Source organism: Dicentrarchus labrax, unplaced genomic scaffold (assembly GCF_905237075.1).
Source record: "Dicentrarchus labrax unplaced genomic scaffold, dlabrax2021, whole genome shotgun sequence".
NCBI classification, from domain to species: Eukaryota; Metazoa; Chordata; class Actinopteri; family Moronidae; genus Dicentrarchus; species Dicentrarchus labrax.
In genome coordinates, this window is record NW_026136721.1 from 12,781,531 (window position 1) to 12,803,429 (window position 21,899).

At 41.1% G+C, this 21,899-nt stretch overlaps 1 protein-coding gene across 2 annotated transcripts in view; it reads right to left on the reverse strand.

The window, feature by feature from the left end:
* grk4 (G protein-coupled receptor kinase 4) overlaps positions 1-21,899 on the reverse strand; it is a 41,324-nt gene that overhangs the window by 4,807 nt on the left and 14,618 nt on the right. For both annotated transcript variants that reach the window (XM_051384485.1, XM_051384484.1), the window contains exons 3-13: positions 18,352-18,464; positions 17,183-17,260; positions 16,227-16,327; positions 10,595-10,687; positions 9,944-10,007; positions 9,491-9,631; positions 5,370-5,560; positions 3,404-3,441; positions 2,798-2,887; positions 2,371-2,579; positions 837-974 (exon numbers count right to left, since the gene is read on the reverse strand). In XM_051384485.1, the coding sequence (XP_051240445.1) occupies positions 837-974; positions 2,371-2,579; positions 2,798-2,887; positions 3,404-3,441; positions 5,370-5,560; positions 9,491-9,631; positions 9,944-10,007; positions 10,595-10,687; positions 16,227-16,327; positions 17,183-17,260; positions 18,352-18,464 (1,256 nt within the window). The remainder of the gene's footprint in view (positions 1-836; positions 975-2,370; positions 2,580-2,797; positions 2,888-3,403; positions 3,442-5,369; positions 5,561-9,490; positions 9,632-9,943; positions 10,008-10,594; positions 10,688-16,226; positions 16,328-17,182; positions 17,261-18,351; positions 18,465-21,899) is intronic.

Consider the following 21,899-nt stretch of genomic DNA (forward strand, 5'->3'; position numbering starts at 1 on the left):
ATTTTGGATAAAAAGGAGAATACTAAACCTGAAATACTTACAGGCAGATGATTATTTAAATAACATGGAAATCTTCACATCCCTGAGGGCCCTTTTGCTGATTTATTTTCCTCAGCGATGCCCTACTGACTAGAATAACCCAAAATAGAAACACAGATAACAACATCTACTTTCAACTATTGATTTAACCTCTAAGGTCAGTCACTCTCCCTTACCCAGGCTCTTTATTACTCTGAAAATGTAATGATTCTCTCTATGAACAGCTTTGTTATTGTAGGGAAGGAATCTATGAGTATAGGACACAATAAAAGCAGTGTTTCTAGTTGAAGCACATTCATCCAGGCAAGGTAGTGGTCTGTATTACACTCCATAGTTACATTTATGTATTCACACTTAAGAGTTTCTTAAGGGGCAGCCATCTACTGTTCACCTTTGAAAATCTCCACTGGACGTACTAGTGACGATTACCATGAAACAACACAATTCTGCTTGAGTTGTTATAGAAAGCATGTTTGGGATTTCAAACGACGACACTTCACAATCACACGCCTGATTCTTACCACCCCCTCTGTCTACCAGGATAACTAGCTTATACTGGAAGTGTTTGTTTACTTGTGACAATGGTATTTCCTGTATGCTGATTTGCAGCTCACCAAGGTTTCAGGCTACAAGCTGTGAATTGAGCCTGTATGTACTGTGCGCACTGTGTGTGTGTGTGTGTGTGTGTGTGTGTGTGTGTGTGTGTGTGTGTGTGTGTGTGTGTGTGTGTGTGTGTGTGTGTGTGTGTGTGTGTGTGTGTGTGTGTGTGTGTGTGTGTGTGTGTGTGCTGTTCTTACATCAGGGCTGAAGGGAGGGTCCAGTATGTTGGCCTCCAGCCGTTTGAAGTTGATGTTTCTGAAGATAGGGTGCTGCTTGACCTCTATGGCCCCTCGACCCTGACAACCAAGTCGCTCCTTGGGGTCTTTAGCCAGGAGCTGATGTGCAGCGGGAGGAAGAGGCAGAAGGGATTTAAACATCACAACTCTCTAATAATGAATGTGTTAGCTTAAATGGCTTTGGCAGAGAAATTATAGCTTAATATATTTCAAATATCTCATAAAACAAACTTATATCTAAGCCCAGTTCTAGAAGAGGGGGGGTTCCTGTGAAGTTGGATAACTCTTGACAGTTTTATGACTAATCCTTCTTGTTCGATGTGTACAAAGCACACACATGGACTTAGTTTGCATTTAATCCGCTTGACTTTATGTATCTAACCCTACATAATCTAATAACAACCAATACAAATCCATACACTCAGGGGTTAATGCAGCACCATCATGGACAAACTTCAAGAGTACCACTGCTGTGTCTATGAGAGCTTCTGGATAATATTACCACCACACCACCTACAGTACTGCAGGCTTATCGAGTGGATGAGTGCTGTTTAGTGGTTTGGCTACTAGTGGGCATCCTCACTGGCCCTGACTGGTTGTCACCCAAAAGTCAGTGGCTTTCACAATCAACAAAGCAATGGCTTTTCACATTTTCACCACATCTCTCTCGCTCATTTGTTCCTCATGTCATTGTGCAACTCTTTCCTAATTTACGCCAGGGTTCAAAGCAGACTCTCACTTTCTCCTCTTGACAACTCCAATCACTTGTCTATTTCGGACAGTGGTAATAGCCATTTCTTCTTTATGGCAGAGACCCCCCTTCCCCTCCCTTCCTTCCTTATTATCTTTCTCCCATTTCTTGCTAAAACCTCCCCCCCCCCAACTCCTTCTCTCCCTGGGGAGTCTTTGAATCTGCTGAACCTCAGGGTCAGAATGTTCCACCGCGTCACACAAATAAACGTCCCGTCCCCTCCTGCTCACAGGCAAAGCAGCTCAGTGGCTCCCTCTTGGAGCACAGAACAGACCGTGAAAGACATATGTAAATATTTCAAGCTCCCGATCTCTTTAAACCTGCCCTCATCAATATTTTCAATATTGGGGGAGATTTCTATATTATCAAAGCGTTTGCTACTAGTAACGAGTTCACAGAACTGTCCACCAAACTCGGCAGTTCTCACAGGAATTTAGTTTCTTTCAACTGATTGTTTTGGTTTTACAGCCCACTTTTACCGTTTGGATTCAGTCTCACTGTTCTCACCTGCGCTGTATTCAGCCAGTTTTAAGCAAAAAGCCTCTGATAAAGCCACTGTGTGGTACCAAAAGACAGACGGACAAATTAAGCAACTAGCTGGTGAACACAGTGGAGCATTTAGCAGCTAAAGAGCTAGATATTTTCCTCTCTCAAGAGTAGTTGAAGACATGTACTTGAAGTTTCATGCATATACTGAACTGAAACCATCACAGCCATCTGTCACCTCCATCTCCTCACTCTCACCTGTCTGCAGATGTCCTTCGCCTCCTCTGAGAACTTATCAGAGTACTCCTCCTGGTCCTCACGCACACGTCTGTCCACCTCCTCCCGCTTGACACGCTCCTTGCGCTTGCGGAAGGGCGACTGACCCTGTATCATCTCAAAGATAAGGCAGCCCAGCCCCCACCAGTCCGGGCTGACAGTGTAGCTCTCGTTCTGGATCACCTCAGGAGCTGGAGGGAGGGATGACGAGTGAGAAAAGAGAGGTGGGGTTCAGAGGGGTTTACAATCCGAATCAAGTGGAAATGAGACAGTTAATGATGCTCATAGGGAGCGGTGGAGAGCTCCGATTTGTACAGAGAAGGTAGAGGAATAGTTGCAGTGGTTTTAGTAAATTAGAATGAAAGACTGATTAGAAAAGCATGTAGAAGAGGGTTGCTAAAATTCTCACCCATGTATCCAACAGTGCCCACTCTCCCTCGTATCGTCTCTCCTTCAGGGATTTGAACAGCAAGACCCAAGTCTGAAATACGGATGTGTCCTAAACAAGAACCATATATTTATTACCTAATTGAGATCATGCAGAATGTACATATTTTAATTAAAAATGACACTTTTTTAGTAACTAACAAGAGGAATATATTGCATTTCATAGATATCCATCCACAATACGGTCAAATCCATAGTGCCCCAATAACAATGTGTGAAAGAGAATAACAAAAATAAGAGCTGAAGAGAGACATCGTGGAGATTCCTCTATTTCAAGATAAGACCATGTTACAGAGAATAGATGAGGATGACTAAGAGGAGAGAGCGTGATGTGAAGAACTTGAAGTGATGACTTTTCAGCCTGTGAAAGATGGGGCGATAATGTGCTTGTAAATTACAATGTGGACTAGTTACAAACTGCTTTGTCTTGTACCTTGTGAGGTATGGGTTATAACAAAAGAAGTGTAAAAAAACAAACAATACTCTCCAGCCAAGACATGTGCCCAAATATTAGCCCACTCTGGCTTGAACTGAACAAGAAGGGAAAAAAAGTTTAATAGGAACATACCACGATCATCCAGAAGGATGTTTTCAGGTTTCAAATCCCTGCGAGAAAAAATAAAACATTAGGGAGTCATTCTGTTGATATTGTTCTTGTATAAAAATTGAGTACAAGGATATAACAAAATCCTGGATAAATATTTGTATCCTTTATTGAGCTTCTACAATCTTTCATGTGGATTAATAGATGGCTTATCTGTACACATATCTTTATTTGCTTTATTTGTTATCATGTGTTATATTGTACTGAGCTATATTCCTGTTCTCAGCAGTGTTGCAACCAAACTTCCTGCCTGAGGATTTCAGGCTTGTAAAGACAGTGCCTAGCTATAAATCTCATCTCAAAAATCATTTATATGTTAAGGCCTTTTTTTTTAATTAAAAAGGTGCCATATTTTTATTTTACTTTATTTTAACCTTCTTTCAAGCCAAACAATTGTTTGTCAAATAACTGCGTAAGACAAATACTTTGTTATTTATTATAAACAGCTATAACATTTGAAAACTGGGGCTCTCTACTAACTAATGCCAAGCTCAACCACAATGCCAACTGTGAAGTTTACTGAAATACATGCAGAGACCAAGGAACAGTGTGTGTTTATATGACTACATGGGCCTTCTGTATGTGGGTGCATTTGTCCTCTAAGAACATCAGTGTTTATGTTAGCATTACTCTGAGGCTCCATTGAGTGTGACAGGTGCATGACACCTCAGTGAAATCAGTACCATTAATCCAGTGACACTTCGTCATCTGGAACATTGTATTTGCACTTGTCCCCATCTTACACCACTGCAAACACTCTAATGGAACACCATAGCTTTACACTTGCACTTCCATATAGTTTGGAGACTTGAAAAAAGACAGATTTAAAAAAAAAAAAAAGGAATGTCGAATTCTAAAGAAGCAGAAGACAAGATATTTTGACTTTTAGCTCTTAGTATGGGTTGAGCTCATGGATGTAAAGTAAGATCTGGACACACCGTTGGAGGCGGAGCTTTGTTGATTTCTATTAATGTTTATCAATGGTGCATGAGTCCAATAAAGCCACTTCCCACTGTAAAGAAATTATCCGGATGAATGCATACTAAACACCAGAGACCCCCACCAGCCGAGCCAGCTAACTTCCAGTTTAGTCCTCCGCTAACTTGAATGGGGATAAAATTATTTAATTGTGCGGGGCTTCTAGACTTTCCAAATGTTAGTGGACCAAATGGACTAAGTCATTTCACAAGGGCTGTGAAAAAAACATGAAGCCACTGTCTTACACTTGTTTTTCCAAGATTGTGTAAGAGGAAAAAAAATATTTTTGGGCCAGGGTGCATCAGGGTGATGGACCCGGAAGTTGTAATTACACAGTTTGACTACTATGTCAAATTGGCTTCAAAGCCTGGCACACTCCCTGGGGGATTGGCCAAGCTCCAAAATCTCAAATTTCCCATGATGCCACTCGGTATTACACCCTCACTGCCTGGTAAAAACTGCACCCCTTTCAAACTCCGCATCCTCAAATTGTAACACAGGCTTTCTATCAAAAAAGTCCCAAGCCTAATAGAGATAACCCTGATGACATAACTACAGCATCATCATCAGGGTTATTTTAATTTAAAAAAAAAAAAAAAAACTCCCTCCAGAGACACAAAACACAGCATACAACTGTTACTGGTAGTGCTTCTCATGGCAAGTATTAATAGAATTTCATGTGCAAAATCAGTGAAATGCCCCTTTAAAGTCTGTTGTAGACAACAACAAGATTACATAACGTGATTCTGGGGCTGTAAATTTCAAAACAATAGTCCTCAGAGACAGAGATGCTCAAAATACCCCTGAAATATTTCCTAAAGCCTCTATGCTTAATGCTGTCTTAAGAGGTTATAACATGGTCCTTTTTATTTGAGACAGTAAAGATGGCCAACCTACAGTATCTTGTAATCTTCGAAACAAAAATACTATCATTCCTCATCTGTGACCTAACCTGTAGACTATCCTCTCACGGTGCAGGTCCTCAAGGCCACAGCAGATCTCAGCAGCGTAGAAGATGGCCCTCTGCTCATCGAAGCCCGAGTTGCCCATGTTGTAGATGTGGAACTTTAAGTCGCCGCCATTCATTATGGTCAACACCAGGCACAGCGCATCCTTGGTCTCATAGGCATATGCTAGACTAACCTGGAGAGGGAGGCAAATTTGGGGAAGTGAGGGACCAGTCAAGGAATCCGTATGGAAGAGGGCATGAAGAAAAGGGGGGGGGGTAAAGAGACAGGGTGGCTAGAGGAACATAAGTGTTTCATTGTTTCATTTGGTTTGTTTAATGCCCCAAATATTCATGATCCCAAATGGAATGTCCAGAATGTATACAAAGAGAAACAAAGAGAGATATATCACAGATAATGAAACCCAGAAGCTTTTTCTCTCCTCGTCTGTACTCCACTACCTCATGTCCTTTCCCTCTAATCCCACCCTCTAGCTCTCTTTTCTCCCTTTATTTATTCCCACCAGCTTCCCCCTTCCTCTTTCCTTCCCCTCCCTGCAGGTCAGTGACATGCAGGGTATAGTGTGTGTGCATGTGCCGTTGTATACAAGCAGGATGTTGCTGCCATCGGGAGAAATCCCATCTGCTGCGGACTATGCAGTCAGAAACGGACCACAAGATGGGACGGGAAAAAAATCTTACGGGCCAAGTGAACGACACATACATATACATAGTGTACCTAAACAAACACACAAATATTACTACAAGCCAGAGCAAACATCCAAAAATCATGTTTATTAATTAGCAATGGACAAATCTATTTAATTTGGCACTGCAAACAATGCCTCTCACAGTAGGCTTGGTGTCAGTTTTTTTATTTAAAAGGTTTAAAACACTATTAAAAACAATATCCAAAAAGCCTTCCAATGATGAAAGAAGCTCCAAGTATTTTAATTGTGCAATCATAGTTTCTACCATTGCCCGACATCTATGCTAATGCAATAAAGTCACAGAAATAAAGAAAACCAAAGGCAAATCGGCTTACTGGAAATTACTTTACCCTCAAAGGAGGTGAATCATAACATCACAACATCCGCTGTGCCTCCCCCTGGAGTTTAATCTTCTCAGGTAATGGACAGGACAGTAAGTGAATGTTGATGTTCAAAAAGAAGTCTGATTAGTGTTTCTTTAACAATTTGATCGTAGTGGCACCACTATCAGAACGTTTCAAGTGACAGCCAGCCAATCTCCATCGAACGAGGTAGCTCTACCTCAGTCTCACCTGCTGGAGAGTTTAGAACAGGGTCACCGTGCCCTGTGTCTCACATACACATATACACACCCACACACTGATATGTGGATGGTTACTCGTTAAAACATACAGTAAGCTAGCACTATGTACGTATTGACTAATAGTATGATGCACTGATCAAAAAAAGGTAAAGAAGAATAGCGAGAGAGAGAGAGAGAGAGAGAGAGAGAGAGAGAGAGAGAGAGAGAGAGAGAGAGAGAGAGAGAGAGAGAGAGAGAGAGAGAGAGAGAGAGAGAGAGAGAAATGAGGGGTTTGAGAGAGCACTTGACTCTTCTCCTTGCTACTGCTGTTTGGTCAGTGTTGCTAGGCAACAGAGCTGCTCTCGTAGGTAGAGAGGCACATGAAGAGTCATCAGTTCTGCCTGCAGCACAGAGAATGAACACACACACACACGCAGAATCATGTGCCAATCCCAGGTGACAAGAGCTGCAAGTCTGAGGTTCTGTAACAAGCCCACTCCAGCCTCTCTCTCTGTGTGTGTGTGTGTGTGTGTGTGTGTGTGTGTGTGTGTGTGTGTGTGTGTGTGTGTGTGTGTGTGTGTGTGTGTGTGTGTGTGTGTGTGTGTGTGTGTATGCATGCCCATACACATGCTTCTGCCATGACTCACTCAACACAAGGACGCGCAACATAGCTCACGCTGCATCAGAAACCGACTAATCCAACACGTAGTACAACTCAAACACAACCATTAGTTTCAAATGGAGAACATGGAGAGGCTTTGATGCTCAGCTCTCTTACGGTCCAGCTTACTGTACTACAGATCAATATCACAGTTCTGTACAGTAAAACGGTAGAACATCGTGTTCTACAGTGTGTGCACATATACAAAGTACACACTGCACACAGACCCACAGAGCAAAAATTAGCATGCTTATCCCTCCAGCCGCTCCTCTACATGTTCCAAGAACGTTAAACGAGCACTTGCTGTAATTTTCTTGTCTTTGGAACAATCATTTTAAGAGAAATGCAACACTGAGCCAAAACTAAGTTTTCCTTTCCTGACGGAGCACCTGAGATGTTTTTGTGCGTACAGATGGGCAAAATGGAAAGAGAAGCACACATCACTAGTTTTCCAGCTGCGTTTGACTCCTGATGTCAACATGTGTAGTCAAACAGTATTAACATTCAAGCATTTTTATATACAGGCAGTTAATGCAGATTAAAAAAAGACAGGCACACCAGGAACATGTATACTGTGAGAGGTAAAAGGAGTCAAGAAATGTGTGAACTGATACATTTCTATTCTTGCTACTCACTTTAACAAAACACCAGCTAATAAACTCAATCTTCCTTATTTCAGGTGTATTTCAGCATTGCTTTCATAGAAATTTAATGGAAATAAGTTACACATGCAAGGTTATCCCAGTCTCATCACTCTTAAATTTCATTTATGACCCATAGATGTTACTGATAGCTCCCTTTCAGGTCTTGCACTGTTCCTATAATGTATCATCTTACATGTTAATGGACTGTCAACTGTAAATTTCTACCCGTCAGTACTTTGGTAGAGCATGGAAGAAATGAAAAGCTAGGTGACTCCCTAAAAAGCGTTCAAGCTTGGCATTACAGCACCAGCCAAAAACCACCGCTTACTCATGACTATGGCTCAATTTATGAAAATCCTCCATAGGAAAATCAGCCAAGAGCAACGCCACCATTAAGAGCTTGAAGCATGGTGGTACGGTGGCAGGGTAATGATTTTTTCTTTTCTTTTTTTCTGGGCTGGCACACATGCTCTGAGCAGGACACTGTACTACTTTCTTCTCCATGCTGTTGCTCTATTATGAAACTTAAATAGTGCTGCAGAATTCCTCAGGGCAATTCAATGTAGTTGGTTTGCAAAACAATGAGCTCAAGGAAGGAGACAGAGTCTTTGGAGGGGGCCGAAGCCCCCTGGACTTTTCCTGCATTATGTGGTGTTCTAGCTAAAGCACCATACAGTAATGCTATAAATGGCCTTTGTACTGGTTGTTTAGTTTGGTTGGACAACAAGGAAGAGCAGGTTTAATATTATTTCCTTATGAAAAGAAGTGCAATGCTTCTATGAATTTCTATGGAAATCATGTTGATATTATTCTACAGAGCAGTGCTTCCTCAAAATCATCTCTGAAATCTGACACTTCCTGCTCTGACAGGTGTAACGGGGCGTGTGTTGGGGTGTGTTATCTTTCCTTACAATCTATGACACACACCTGTCAAAAGGGAGACAAACAATCTGCATGTTTGAGTCAACATATCAAGAACACACAAAAATCTTATGACAGCAAAACAGATAGCAATCACATTTTAGAATACATTCACAGATGATTAAAGGCTGACAGTATGCTCCAAATGAAACCAGATTTGGCATGTTTGCACAGGCATTTTGCCTGTTTATTTAGCAGGTTTATTACCAAAATAAGTTTAGATTTGGCTTTGATTGCTGATGCACATAAAAGGCTAAACTTACCAAAATGTTTGCACATCCTTGCAAACTGCCCTGCAGTGTGCTGTCACCTGCAGCTGCTCAGTTATATCAAATGGGACTTTCCTTTCCCCCTTTTGTGGTTTTATCCCAGCGTGTTTCTTTCCACTGCGACTTACAAGCTCATCAAACTGGCCTGGACGTCATTGAACAAACAGAATTCGAGTCACAGCAACTGTCTTTAACAGCTGATCGACAGCCTTGCACACACGCCATTTTAATTTCATTTGCAGGATCCTGGAGCCACAACAAGCAATGCTCTCACATACAGAACGCACACAACACTCACACAGACAGACAAAACAGGTACATTTCTGTTGAAAGGTTGAATAATAAAAAGGTAGTACTTACTACAAAACTACTGTTAACTTTTTCTAAAATGCGTTTTTCGTTTAGTGCCATTGCTTCACCTTTTCTTTTCTTCACTCGTTTCTTTTCCAGCTTTTTACAGGCGTACATCTTACCGGTGGCACGTACTTGGCAGGCACAAACCTGGAAAACAAGCAGCGAGGAAACATTATCACACACATGCACATAAAAAAAACACACTTTAAAAGTACAACTAATGGAAGTTAATGTGTCACACCACAGATTTCTACACCCAACCTTAGGTGAGTGGGGACATAAACAGCACGGCATTAACTAACTGTTAAAGGCTACATGTAGCAACTTAAATCATTAACATTAACGTCTCATTTCCAAACTTTCTGTGTACTGTGTAAGGGAACATGAAGCTGCCTCAGCATCCATCATAAACACTTTAATAACCAGTTAGTTATTTCCACTTTACTTCTGGACACTCACCTCGCCAAATCCACCTTTTCCTAGTACTCTATAATGTCTGAAGGTATTTTTGGTTACTGGTTGCCTGCAGGGGTGGAAAGAAGAAAGAGAGACAAAAAAAGATGTAAAATACCTGAACCAGGTTATGCCATTCTCTAAGACCATGTGAAGTTGCAGACAGAGTAATGCTCTAATATATTATTAATCCATCCTGATGGCTGCTGTTTCCACCCTGCTTCAGTTACCCAGCCATTATGCAAAGCATCATCAATTATTTACCATTCACACAGAAACACTGATTGATAGCACCACCTTTTTGTTTTGGTGCACCTCCCCTGCTACTAGTCTAAATATACTGTATACTGGAATGTTTGTCTGTTCATTTTTGGTTTGTAAGCATTTCTTCCATATATTAAAACAAGGTTATCATCATTCTTTTTTATTAGATTAATGATGTACTTTATTATCTGTAGTTGTTTTCCTTGTGAGATAATGAATCATCAAAAAAACTGTTTGGACAGTCTGCTGCCCTTAGCAAACAAAGAAGTCTAATGAATGATGCAACCTTAAACAGAGAATGTGTGTAAGATTACAGGTGTCGTTTTTATGTAAGAAAAAGGAATGGTTTGCATGTCTGCTTTACCAAGTGTGTAATCTGTAGTGACTACCCACCTCTCCAACCATTTCCACTGCAGGAAGCGAGAGAAGTACATGGACTCCTGGTAGGAGGAAAATGGAGCTCCACTCAAATAATCACGAACTATTCTGTAAGGAGGGAGGGAGAAAGAGGGTTGATGATCATTTAATAACGAGGTAATAAAGATGTAACAAGAAAACCAGGAGAAAAATACAAGTGCATGTAAGATTTCTTGACAAATCAGACAGAAGAGCTGGCCAGAGTTCCACATAAACGCATTTTAACCTTCACAATGACTACAAACACACATCCTCTCTATCTGACTAACCCCTGAATCACATATGTGAGCATGTTTGTGTATATCCGTGTGTTCGTGTGAGTGTGTTTAGGCATTGCCGGCTGTGTTACAGTTCAAAGCCATTCTCAGTGGAAAGACTGGAAAAAACATTCAGTGCCGATACACCACCGTGAAAAATGAAAAATGCCTTTGAACAGAGACATTCCACTCAGCTCAACCAGGAAACAGGGGATTTTGGGGAAACCGGTTTTTACTGAGCAGGAGGTTGAGCGGAACATCTAATCTCACCTTGCCTCACTCGTGAATGTGGGTGAGAGTCTCTCCGAATCTATGCGATTATGTCATACATTCAGACATACTCACCCCCCCAAAAAAATTACATTTTGTAAAAGTCCTGGATTGAGGTAACAGAAACCTGTGATGACAAAAAAATAAAGTTCTCTGAGGAGAGGAGGGGCTCATGAAAGGTCACACCCAACAGTCCCCTCCTCGTTAACCGTCACTCCACCGGGAGTTGTAAGAACATGACTCTTTGACATGACCCTGCCAGCATCTCAGTATTAGTCTCCTCTTTCACTGCTTTGACTACAGATGTTGTTTGACTTAAACAAAATGTCCTCTTTAACACTGTCATACCAAACAGACACGAACTGAAGTGTACTGAGAAAGGTTCACAGTTACTTCAAGGGCTATGGAAAAAAATAATACTGTCCTTGCTGCCGACAGATAACATATTTAAACAGAGAAAAGAGATGAATGCCAGGGGAAAACTTTGACATTACTTCACCAGAGTTGTGGGTCCAATTCTTTAATATCAAGTGTTTGGCCCTTTCTCTTATGAGTAATTACCCAATTACAATGATCAATTATCATCAAATACAACCAGTAAAGCGTTAACTGATGTAGGCAGGATCAATCTGGGAGTAGGTGAAATAGTAGAGACCACAATTAGAGCCTACAATGATGTCCAGTGTTGACTAGTGGTTTTGATAGCCGACTATTCTGTGAAATCCCTAGTTCACTGACATAGCAAATATTCAATTGGGAAAAGAAAAACAACTCGCCAATGCAAGCTTCTGATCCAGAGTTTCGTATATCCAGCATAAGACAAAAATCTGTCATCCAAAACAGGATCAGTTGCATCATGGTTGACAGACAATAGGGGCTTTACACCTCTCAAAGCCAACTTTATGAAGCTGAAGAAAGCAGGTTTTAAGATCTGCATCAGCTTTATGTATGAGCCAAAGGCCAGAGGTGAGTACTAGTACTACTTATTTACCCGAAGACAGGCATGTCAGAAACACTTAATCTTTTTCCGCGTCTGCATTTGTACTCTTCTCACCCGTCTCCATGGATATTGGTCGATATGAGTGACTATTTCATATAATGTGACTTCAACAATCCAATTGGTGCATCCCTAGTTTGAAGAAGTGTTTAGTAATCTTTAACTATTATGTGCAATACCTGTAGCACCAACAATCTACTACAATTACAACCATAAACATAGGCAATTAACATACAATGAAATCAATAATATCCTTAGTTTAGGATTCGGTCAAAGACAAGCGTAAATGTAACTGTGAGCTGTACTACTTCTGAACCATAGCAGGCAAGAACTGTTAACCAGTACCACTTTCTCTCCTGCTGACCAGGGTGATCTCCACTGCTAGCCTATAACACAAGACTAAAAACCATGCAGTAGATATTCCTCCTCTACCACCCAAATGTTGAAGAGATGCTCATATTTGGCAAGGAGATTTTCCCTGACCATATTTTAAAATTACTTCATCACTAAAGAGGATGAGGAAGGCTGCCTGTGGTTACCAAAAGCCCTGGGGTGGCTGTTCTTGGCAAAGGGCTCGGAGTAGGAGTAGAGAGTTTCCACAAGGGGAGCACCCTCTGCTGTGTAAAAGAAAACTAAATTATGTCATCATGGGACCTAGTTGCTTTACAGATGAGATGAATGTCCATCTATCCTTTGCAGTGGAAGAACTGTGTCTACAGGACTTTATCAGTCTGTTCTCAGCAGTGTCAGAGCTCACAGAGGTTTTACTAAAAGCATGTACATCAAAGCTCAATTAATTTAATTAAAATACCCTGGAAAGTTCTAGTATGCCCTGTAACCGCCACAGATACAATACAATGTTTTCAATACAATCTCATGGCAGCATACGTTTTTTCCTGTATCAAGTTCTGTCTCAAATCTGACATTAAACCATGGACTGAATGATGTTCACTTATCAGGTCAACTGGTTTCACTCAGTCTTACGAAATAAAACTGGTCCCGGACACTTTAAGAAAGGGGCTCCAGAAAGGCAGGAGCCTAGCAGTGCCTGGCCTGGAGTCGAGCCTCAGACAGACACCACTGGGAGTAGAAATAAACACAGCTACAATATGGCTTTTGTTACACTAAGGGAGAGGGAGAGGAAAAGAAAAGGGGAAAAATCAGCACACAGACCTTTGTCAAGACCGGCGATACACAAAACACCATGATACACATGTACTAAAGGTCACACTTTACTCTTGGTATGACATAACCGTATGTTCTACTGCAGCAGAAAAAAATCCATGAGTGAGCTAATACATTTCTGCAAGTGGGAGTATGGCTCTGCCAAAAATCCCGTTTCCACGTGCAGCACCATGCTTTCCTACAGGCTTTCCCTTAGAGAAAAAAATAAATAAATAAGCCCTGGGTCAGAATTACATATCGGAATAAGAAAATTAAAGAAAATAAAAATTCCACAACGGAATATAAATAATAATGATAGTGGAAGGAGTGATGACCAAACTTGAACAGGAATCCCATTCAAAAACATCTGCAATGCTGTTACTGCAAGGCTTTCAGTAACACAAACACGTGCCTGTATTGTGCCATTTGTACACTCTTTGTACACACTGCTGTTTTGCCCCGCTCTCCTTAACACTTTCTTTCCATTTCTCCCTTTTGCTGTCCTTTCACTACTCTCCGTGGGTTTTCTCATGCTGTGCTTTCTGACGGCCTGTCACTTCTGCTTGGTGTGCTTTAAATCCAGTCGAGAAGTTTGAATGGAGTGGATGCTGTGCTTCCCACGGCACAAAGTGTGGAACTTCAGTGTTATAAATCTGTGGTGTCTCGGTTTCTCACACCATTTCTCTGCCCTCCCCAGTGCCCTGTTGGCTACTCAGATGTGTTAAAACAGAGATGCATGCAGAAGGGAAGGAAACAGGGCCAACAGACCATAACCTGAGATGCCAAAGAGAGAAGACAGGTGTGTGTGTGTGTGTGTGTGTGTGTGTGTTCATCTTAACCCAACCCCTGATGTTTTCTAGCTTCAGTCACACACAAGCCACCACCTTGCCCAGCTCAAACTCCCTCTGATTTGCTTTCTTTTACACACTAATACACACACTAACACATACTAACACACACACACTAACACACACACACTAACACACACACACAATAACACACACACACACTAACACACACACACTAACACACACACACACAAATCTCTTGTTATGTTTCTGGACTGCTCATTTTGTCACCCTCAAAACTCTGAGGCAAACCGTACCAGCACACACAACAATGAAGCTAAATCAATAAGCTAAAAAACAAGATTAACTTGATGTCACACCTCCATTACTGCAGTCCACAAAACTACTCGTCTATAAAACTTGGATAAATCCATGACTAGAAAGCAGATTCATTACAACATAAAAGAAAATCGCCAACAGTGTATGTGTCCTTCAAAGTCAGCATGACCAGCTTATGAACGATATGGGTTATTGTTTTTAGAAATCCAACAGCTCTTGAACAGCTCTCTACATATGTTTTGCCAAAACAGGATCGCAGGCTGAGAACACAACTCAGTGTTTTCCCAACCATGAGTCCCGCTTCTCCCGAGTTCCTTCTCGCAGATTCCGGTATTCCCATGGGGGAAGCTCAAGTGAATCAGAAGCTGGCCACAGCGTTTCCAACCCAAATCTGTCTGCTTGCGTGCGTAAAAGCTGGGACTTCACAGAAACTCAGCTCTCCCCTGGACAAATGAGGAAACATGGATTTTTGTGTATCATGGATTGTACTGTACATGTTGTATTGATGTTTTATATTCATGCCATATAGTGCATACAAACTTCTTTTGTTTGAGATTCATATTGCACATGGTTCCTGACAAACAAATTCAATTAAATAAAATGCCTTGTATGGAAGAAGCTTAGGGTCACATGTCATTTGCAAATCACTTTCTGCCAATTTACTGCCAGTAAAATCTTTTAAGAAAAAATGTGTATACTTGTCTATTAAGCACTTTTGTGATGTTTTCTGGTTAGGGCTAAACAATAATCAAAATGTATTATGTTACCAACATCATGAATTTAGATATACTCGCCTCACAATTCTCCATACATGGTCTAAATTCCCTTTAATTAACATGAGAAAAGTTGCAACAAACTATGATATGTAACCAACCAATCAGCACACAGTACAGGTCAGCCATCAAAAATCTTAAATCGACACAAACATATCAGCGGTGAGCCAAAAGGAGACAAAAAATGTAGAGAACAAAGTATAATGCATTGACGCAAACAACAGTAATTAATACATTTATCATAATGTAAATGTGCCAACTTATCATGATATACATTCCACAATACATCATTCAGTTGACGTCCTGGGCCACAGAAACTTACTGTGACAGAGTTAAATTATTGGGCTAATAGAAAGTTACGTCGAGGTGTGTGAATGTGTGTGTCTATGCAATGAGAAGTACATTCGGGGTAATAATCCCTGGTCTGTTTGCTTCTCCTGGCTCTCAGAGCAGGAAGCAGAAACACCTGCAAGAGAGTGTGTGTGTGTGTGGGGAACACTGAGGTGGCTGTTGTTTTCATGCCAGCCATCCGGATGCTCTCTCTGCCCACCGCTCTTTTTCATTCGCCTCCACTGTGCATGTGTGTTTGCAAGTCTGTGTGTGTGTAATACTGCACTCCAGGTGCCAGCTGCCTCATCATCACTAGTGACAGGGTGCTCTAGTCCACACACACACACACACACACACACACACACACACACACACACACACACACACACACACACACACACACACACACACACACACACACACACACACACACACACACACACACACACACACACACACACACACACACACACACACACACACACACACACTTTCTGAAGGAACAGGACGCTGTTGGTGCCACTGCACTTTGACGGCCAGACTCAATCAAAAAGAAAAACACAAAGTCTATATGCTTCCAACAAACAAGCATTTCATGAACCAACTGAATCCGATCACAACTGGTCACAAGTCACAAAGAGTATAAAAAGGACCCAATATGGCAGATATGTGGAAGAGATGGAAACTTACTTGGTGCAGTCATTGAAGAGCTCCTTACACGGACTCTGCTCCAGCCTCTCCCGACACCCAGCTACCACATCCTGGGGTACGTCTGGCAGATGGGCTGCCGACTTGAGGGTTAAAGAGAGGAAGACAGAGAGTGAGGCGGATAGAGAGATGAGGGACAGAAACTAAGCGATCATGGTGTAATATGTCTGCAGACTGTCAAGGTTATGAAAACAGATCAAAACGTTATCAGTTGGCTCGTCCCTTTCTGTTTGTGAACCTGTACAGTCTGGGTAGTAGGGCATGACATCAAGGCTGTGGTCACACTTCACCTGTTCAGTCCAGTTCAAAACAACTTGGGTTCGTTTGTCAGTTCGGTCCAGTTCATTTAGCGTGGGCAGGGCGCTGTAAACTCTTTTGAGGACCGAAGTACACCAAGCTTAAAAATAAAGGTCTTGGTGTGGTTGTGTTGAGATCACAACAAGGGAAACCCACACGACTGTGTGATATGGGTTTGTGACAGTAAACACTCTAAAGCTAAACCTTATACATCTACCAAATCCATTTCCTCTAGCTCGCGCTATAGGACAGCCTGTTTCCTTTACTCCATTTCTAGGTTTGTGATTTTTTATGAGAAATTAAGTCTTGTTAGTCTCAACCAATAATGCTAAATAGCAAACCACAAGAATAAAAACAGAGAAAACAGCATAAACTGCCTAATACTGCTGTGTATAGAGGTGCTAGTAACACACCAGTAGGGAGGGGTTGATACAGTGAACCACATATGATAAATTATGCATCAATTGCAAATATGTTTTTAGTCATTAATAAATGCGAACGTAATGATAACATAACAAAACAGAGAGATTTGAGATGCACTTCTGCAAATGTGAGCAAATATTATCTTTAATGAATAGAACAATAATTTCTACTGTCCTTATTGGCCAGCTCAGTTAATTAAGCAAGCGTGTGCATCTTACCCCATTATTAAAGTATGTGTCTAAAACATTCAGTCCACAGTCCCTCCTCTTCTCGTCAGGAGCTAGCTGGTACATGGCCTGTCAGAGAAGAACACAAGTGTGAACAACCACAGCAGTAAGGCGTACTCATTCAGCCATCTTTAATATCTCTCCAAATAAGGTCAAAGAGAGAGAGAGACAGGCACCAGAAGACAGAGAGGAAGTTAGAGACAGGGAAGAGAGAAAGAAAGGTTGGGTTAATAACAAGGGAGAAGAAATTAAAATAGACAAGAAAAACAGGTTACTGGTGACAAAACATCTCATCTTAGTCAAGGCAGCAAACTGGCAACCATGTTCATCTTCACACTTTGCCCGTTACATCTGTCACCTACCAGGCTTTAGTTTTCACCCCATTGCACCATCACAGATTGTGATTTTGGTCAAATATGGCTGTAGGCAGGGAGAAGGTCTGGAGATTGACTGCTTCGAGCCTTGTGTTTTATTTGAAAACAAGCTCGGCGGAGAAAGGAATGGGACCGAGCCGTGCGACTATGCATCACAGCCAAGGCATGAGGTCTTCCGTGGGACCAACAGCACACATTAAGCACTTAAAATGTTGCTAGTTTAATTTCGTTTGGTCTTCTGTCTTTTTGTATTTTTCTCAGTCAGTGTGAGTATGTGTGACTCCCAGTGTGCGTACCTAGGAGCCTGTCGCCCTACCTTGAAAAAGACTAATGTAGGTTCTTATTAAATAAGCATGATTCCCCCCTGTTTTCCTTTCTCGCATACCTCCAGGGGCCTAGACACAAGCTTGGGCCTGTGTTTGCCTGCTCACCCAGGGGACCTGCCTCTGACGTAGGCTTGACCTCATGGAGGAGTGCATGGAGGAAGGGGAGGGGTCTGCTCTTTGACAGCCTGTCTAAGTCACTAATCACCCCCTACGCCCACCCCACCCACCACCCCAAGCTACTGCCAAGAGCAGGCAAAGGACCAAGCACTGCCTTTCCTCTCATATTCCTTGCTCTGTGGGCCCAGATTCTGGCCAGTCTCATGGGAGAACTCACAGAAAGAGAGACTGGGACACAGAGAAACAGGGACAGACAAGTAAAAGAGGATGTGTGAAAGACAGATAGCTGTAAGAACATCAGAGAATAAGCAGGTAATGGTAACAAGTTCATTCAAAGTCTTACCACAGCATCCATAAACTCAATGCAGCGCTTCAGTTCTGGCCTGGTGTCACAGTACTGACGGAATAACAGCCGACCAATGGGCTGCTTCTCACATAGACTGGTGTAGTCCCTCTCTGGGAGGACAAGAGGAGAGGGGGACAAAGGGGGAGAAAGATGGAGATTGTCATTACACTGGAAATATACACTATAACAGTGGTTCCAAACATGGGTATGAGTCTTCAAAGTCTGAAAAAAAAATTATTTAAAAAACATAAAATCTTCTTCTACATTAAATTATCAAACTTGTTTTTCTAACTTTTCTCAAATCTTTGCTTTTTTTGTAAAAAAAACAAACAAAAAAACCCCATCAAAATATCATTCAAGCCTCCAAAATTTTTTTAAACAATCTGAGAAGGTAAACTGAGTGAACTGCTCATAATTCAGACACGCAACCAAAGGAGCACCAGTGAAAGGCAGAGTCACAAATAACCCATGGATGCCTTTTTCATGTCGACTGCAGTTATAAAGTAGTCTCGTGTGATTAGACTAGTTTAGCTCACTAGCCTAACATTCCTGTGATTATTACTGCAACAGTCATCCTAGCATATCTTTTCCAGTGTCCAAAAAATGACATTGTTACTCAAACAAAAAATAAGAGCCAACATTACAGTCCTAAAACCCTCTCCTAGCTAGCCTCAGTTTGACAAAGCTTCTGTAAGTATTTTTTAAAACTAAAACATGAACCTAGGTTTTTATATCCTTATTCCAAACTAAATACATACTACTAGATAGTACATTTGTACAATAAAAAACAAAACTTTTCCTGCTTAGCACATATAAACAACATATCCCACGAGTTAACCAATGAAAGCTAACTTGTAGCTTTCAATGGGAGCTGGAGTTGTTGAATGCTAACAATTTAAATGTTTTATCTTTGTAAACCAGACAAGGGGGTCAACTTTTATTATCCAGGAAAAAGGAAGATAACCTTAAAATATACAGAGAGAAAATCTCAGGAACACCACTTCCAGAAAAAACAACCAAAGTTAACGGAAGTGGAACAGAGCCTAGCTGAAACGGAGGGGGAAACTTTAAAACTCATATCTTTATTAATGACAAAATTAGCCACTAAATATATATACAATGTTACAATGTGTATTTTAGATAGTGTGGAAGTTTAAAGATATACTGCCCTACCTTTGAGAGAAACTATTGTATCATGTACAGTAATGTAGCTAAGGTAGACTAATCTCACTGATGAACATACTATGAAACTGCAGAGATACTAAAAGGGCAAGAGAACATTTGCTTGTTGTTGCATGCTACAAGATGCTAAAAACACGACACAATGCACGTCTAAGTGATTGTTTTTCTATGTGTGTCTGTGTCTCCTGTGCAGCTGGCCCCAGCCTATTAGGACTAATGGCGTCCATTTGAGTCATATTTCCTCTGGTACCAAATGAGGAAGAAGACCCAGGACGTTTTCCATCACTGGTTGACAGTACAGACACGCATACACACACACACACACACACACACACACACACAAGATAAACATGCAAACAAAAATAGGCCACACACATTCAGGGGGTTGCATGGGATGAACATTTCTGAGTGGTGACAGCTACAGAACAACCTCCAACAGTAAATCAAATCTTCACAACAGCCCTCCCAGCTGCACTGTTTATTACACAACGAGCATTCCCCTCTGCTCTGCAGCTCGGTGCTTCTCATTCAAACTCACCACTTATATGACCACAAAAACAAAGATATCACTTTGGTGTGCAAACAGTAGAGTGTAGAGATATGATATTTTTATTGCTTCCCTTTCCACTGTGTGACCGCTATGTTTTAAATCTGAAGAACAAAAGCTCTTTCACAAAATCTCACTGAGAGATCTTTAACTGTACTGCGTTGCACTTGCCTTCAGATATTGCCTTTCATCTTTGATCACCAAGTTTTCAGAGGCCTGCTTTGGTGTTTCCTATGTTGCCGTGAACTGGAGTGGGAAAGTCCTCCCTTGTGTAAAGGATTTAAGTTCGATGGTTGGAGCAGTTTGTTTCCTCTTTTAGTTTGATTCATCTGAGTTGTGTCAAATTCTCTCTCTCTCTCTCTCTCTCTCTCTCTCTCTCTCTCTCTCTCTCTCTCTCTCTCTCTCTCTCTCTCTCTCTCTCTCTCTCTCTCTCTCTCTCTCTCTCTCTCTCTAGGTTATCAACAGCAATAAAGAAGCCTCTTGTGAGTACATGTGACTTGTGTTTATGAGTTCGTTTGTTTGCAAATGGGCAGTGTGAACCTAAACAAACCAAATTCAACAAAGTCATTTTTTCCAGTCTGGTTCAGAAGAAAATGGACTAAATGAAGTGAAGTTTAGCTCTCTCAGTTTGCATCATTAGCGTCTGCTCTTCAGCAACCAAAAAGCTAGAGATTACAGATTATTTTCTCATGGGAATTTTGTTTTTCCCACGCTGCACTGCACCAACAGGTTTAAAGACATTGGGTTGATACTCCAGTTTACAATGAGACACCCGATAAGGTTTCAGCTAATTGATGGTGTTTCCTGCCACTCAGAGGCCATCAGAACTCACCCTCTGCTGAAGCACCACACAACTGATGGCTCTTTGAGGTGACACACTCCAATTTACATAATAAAAACCACAGAAACTTGTGTGCAATGTTCTTGAAAGGATTTCACTGTTTTTAAGTATTCGACCCACTGGGCAAAACACCTGACGTTAAAATGACCCATGTATCCAAGTTAATGGAATTGAACCTTTTAAACCCTTTTGCTCAGTTTTCACTTTATTTTATCATAGGCTTAAAGCACAGCCATGCCATGTATTGTTATTTTCAGAATAAGTAAAGCTTCCTGCCACATAAATGCCATCATTTGGCATTCCAGTGGTACTATACAGGTTTGGGATTCAAATTATTTCGATTTCTGGCCTGTTTGTCCAGAGGTTTTCAACATAAAACAAATATGTGTATATGAATGAATAGGGGAGTGTATTCAAGTGATACATATATATATAAATCATTTTGATGAGACATTCTGAGCCTTCTGTAAAAACTGTACTGAAAACCAAAAAAAGCACATTTTATGGATTTTGGTACAGAGTTAAGACATGTTTTGTCGACTGTGGTGGCAGGCCTTTACTTGGTATTTAAATAGAGGGGAGTTGTCTCAGCCCGTTCTGTCTATACTGTGTTATTTTTCTGTCATAATTTGTTTACATTTTAACAGTACACAAAGTACTGCAACTTGGCAACAATCTTTACCCATGGACACATGGATGATTTTAGTAGCTATGTTTTCTTAACTTAATGGTAAACAAGTCAATTTTCTAAAAACACAGCATACTCCAGTAAGAGCAACAACTACTGCAGAGGCCATTCATGTCAACCTACCGGAAAAAAAATATGTAAAAGGGATGATAAATGTACACTTTATGTACACACGTTTCTAGTTTTTTGTCACAATAGAATCTATGCTTAATCACATATGTGTCTTTGAACATTCCCTCTCTTTATCTTGCTCCCTTCTTAGATGTTGTTCTCTTTAACTTCACAGT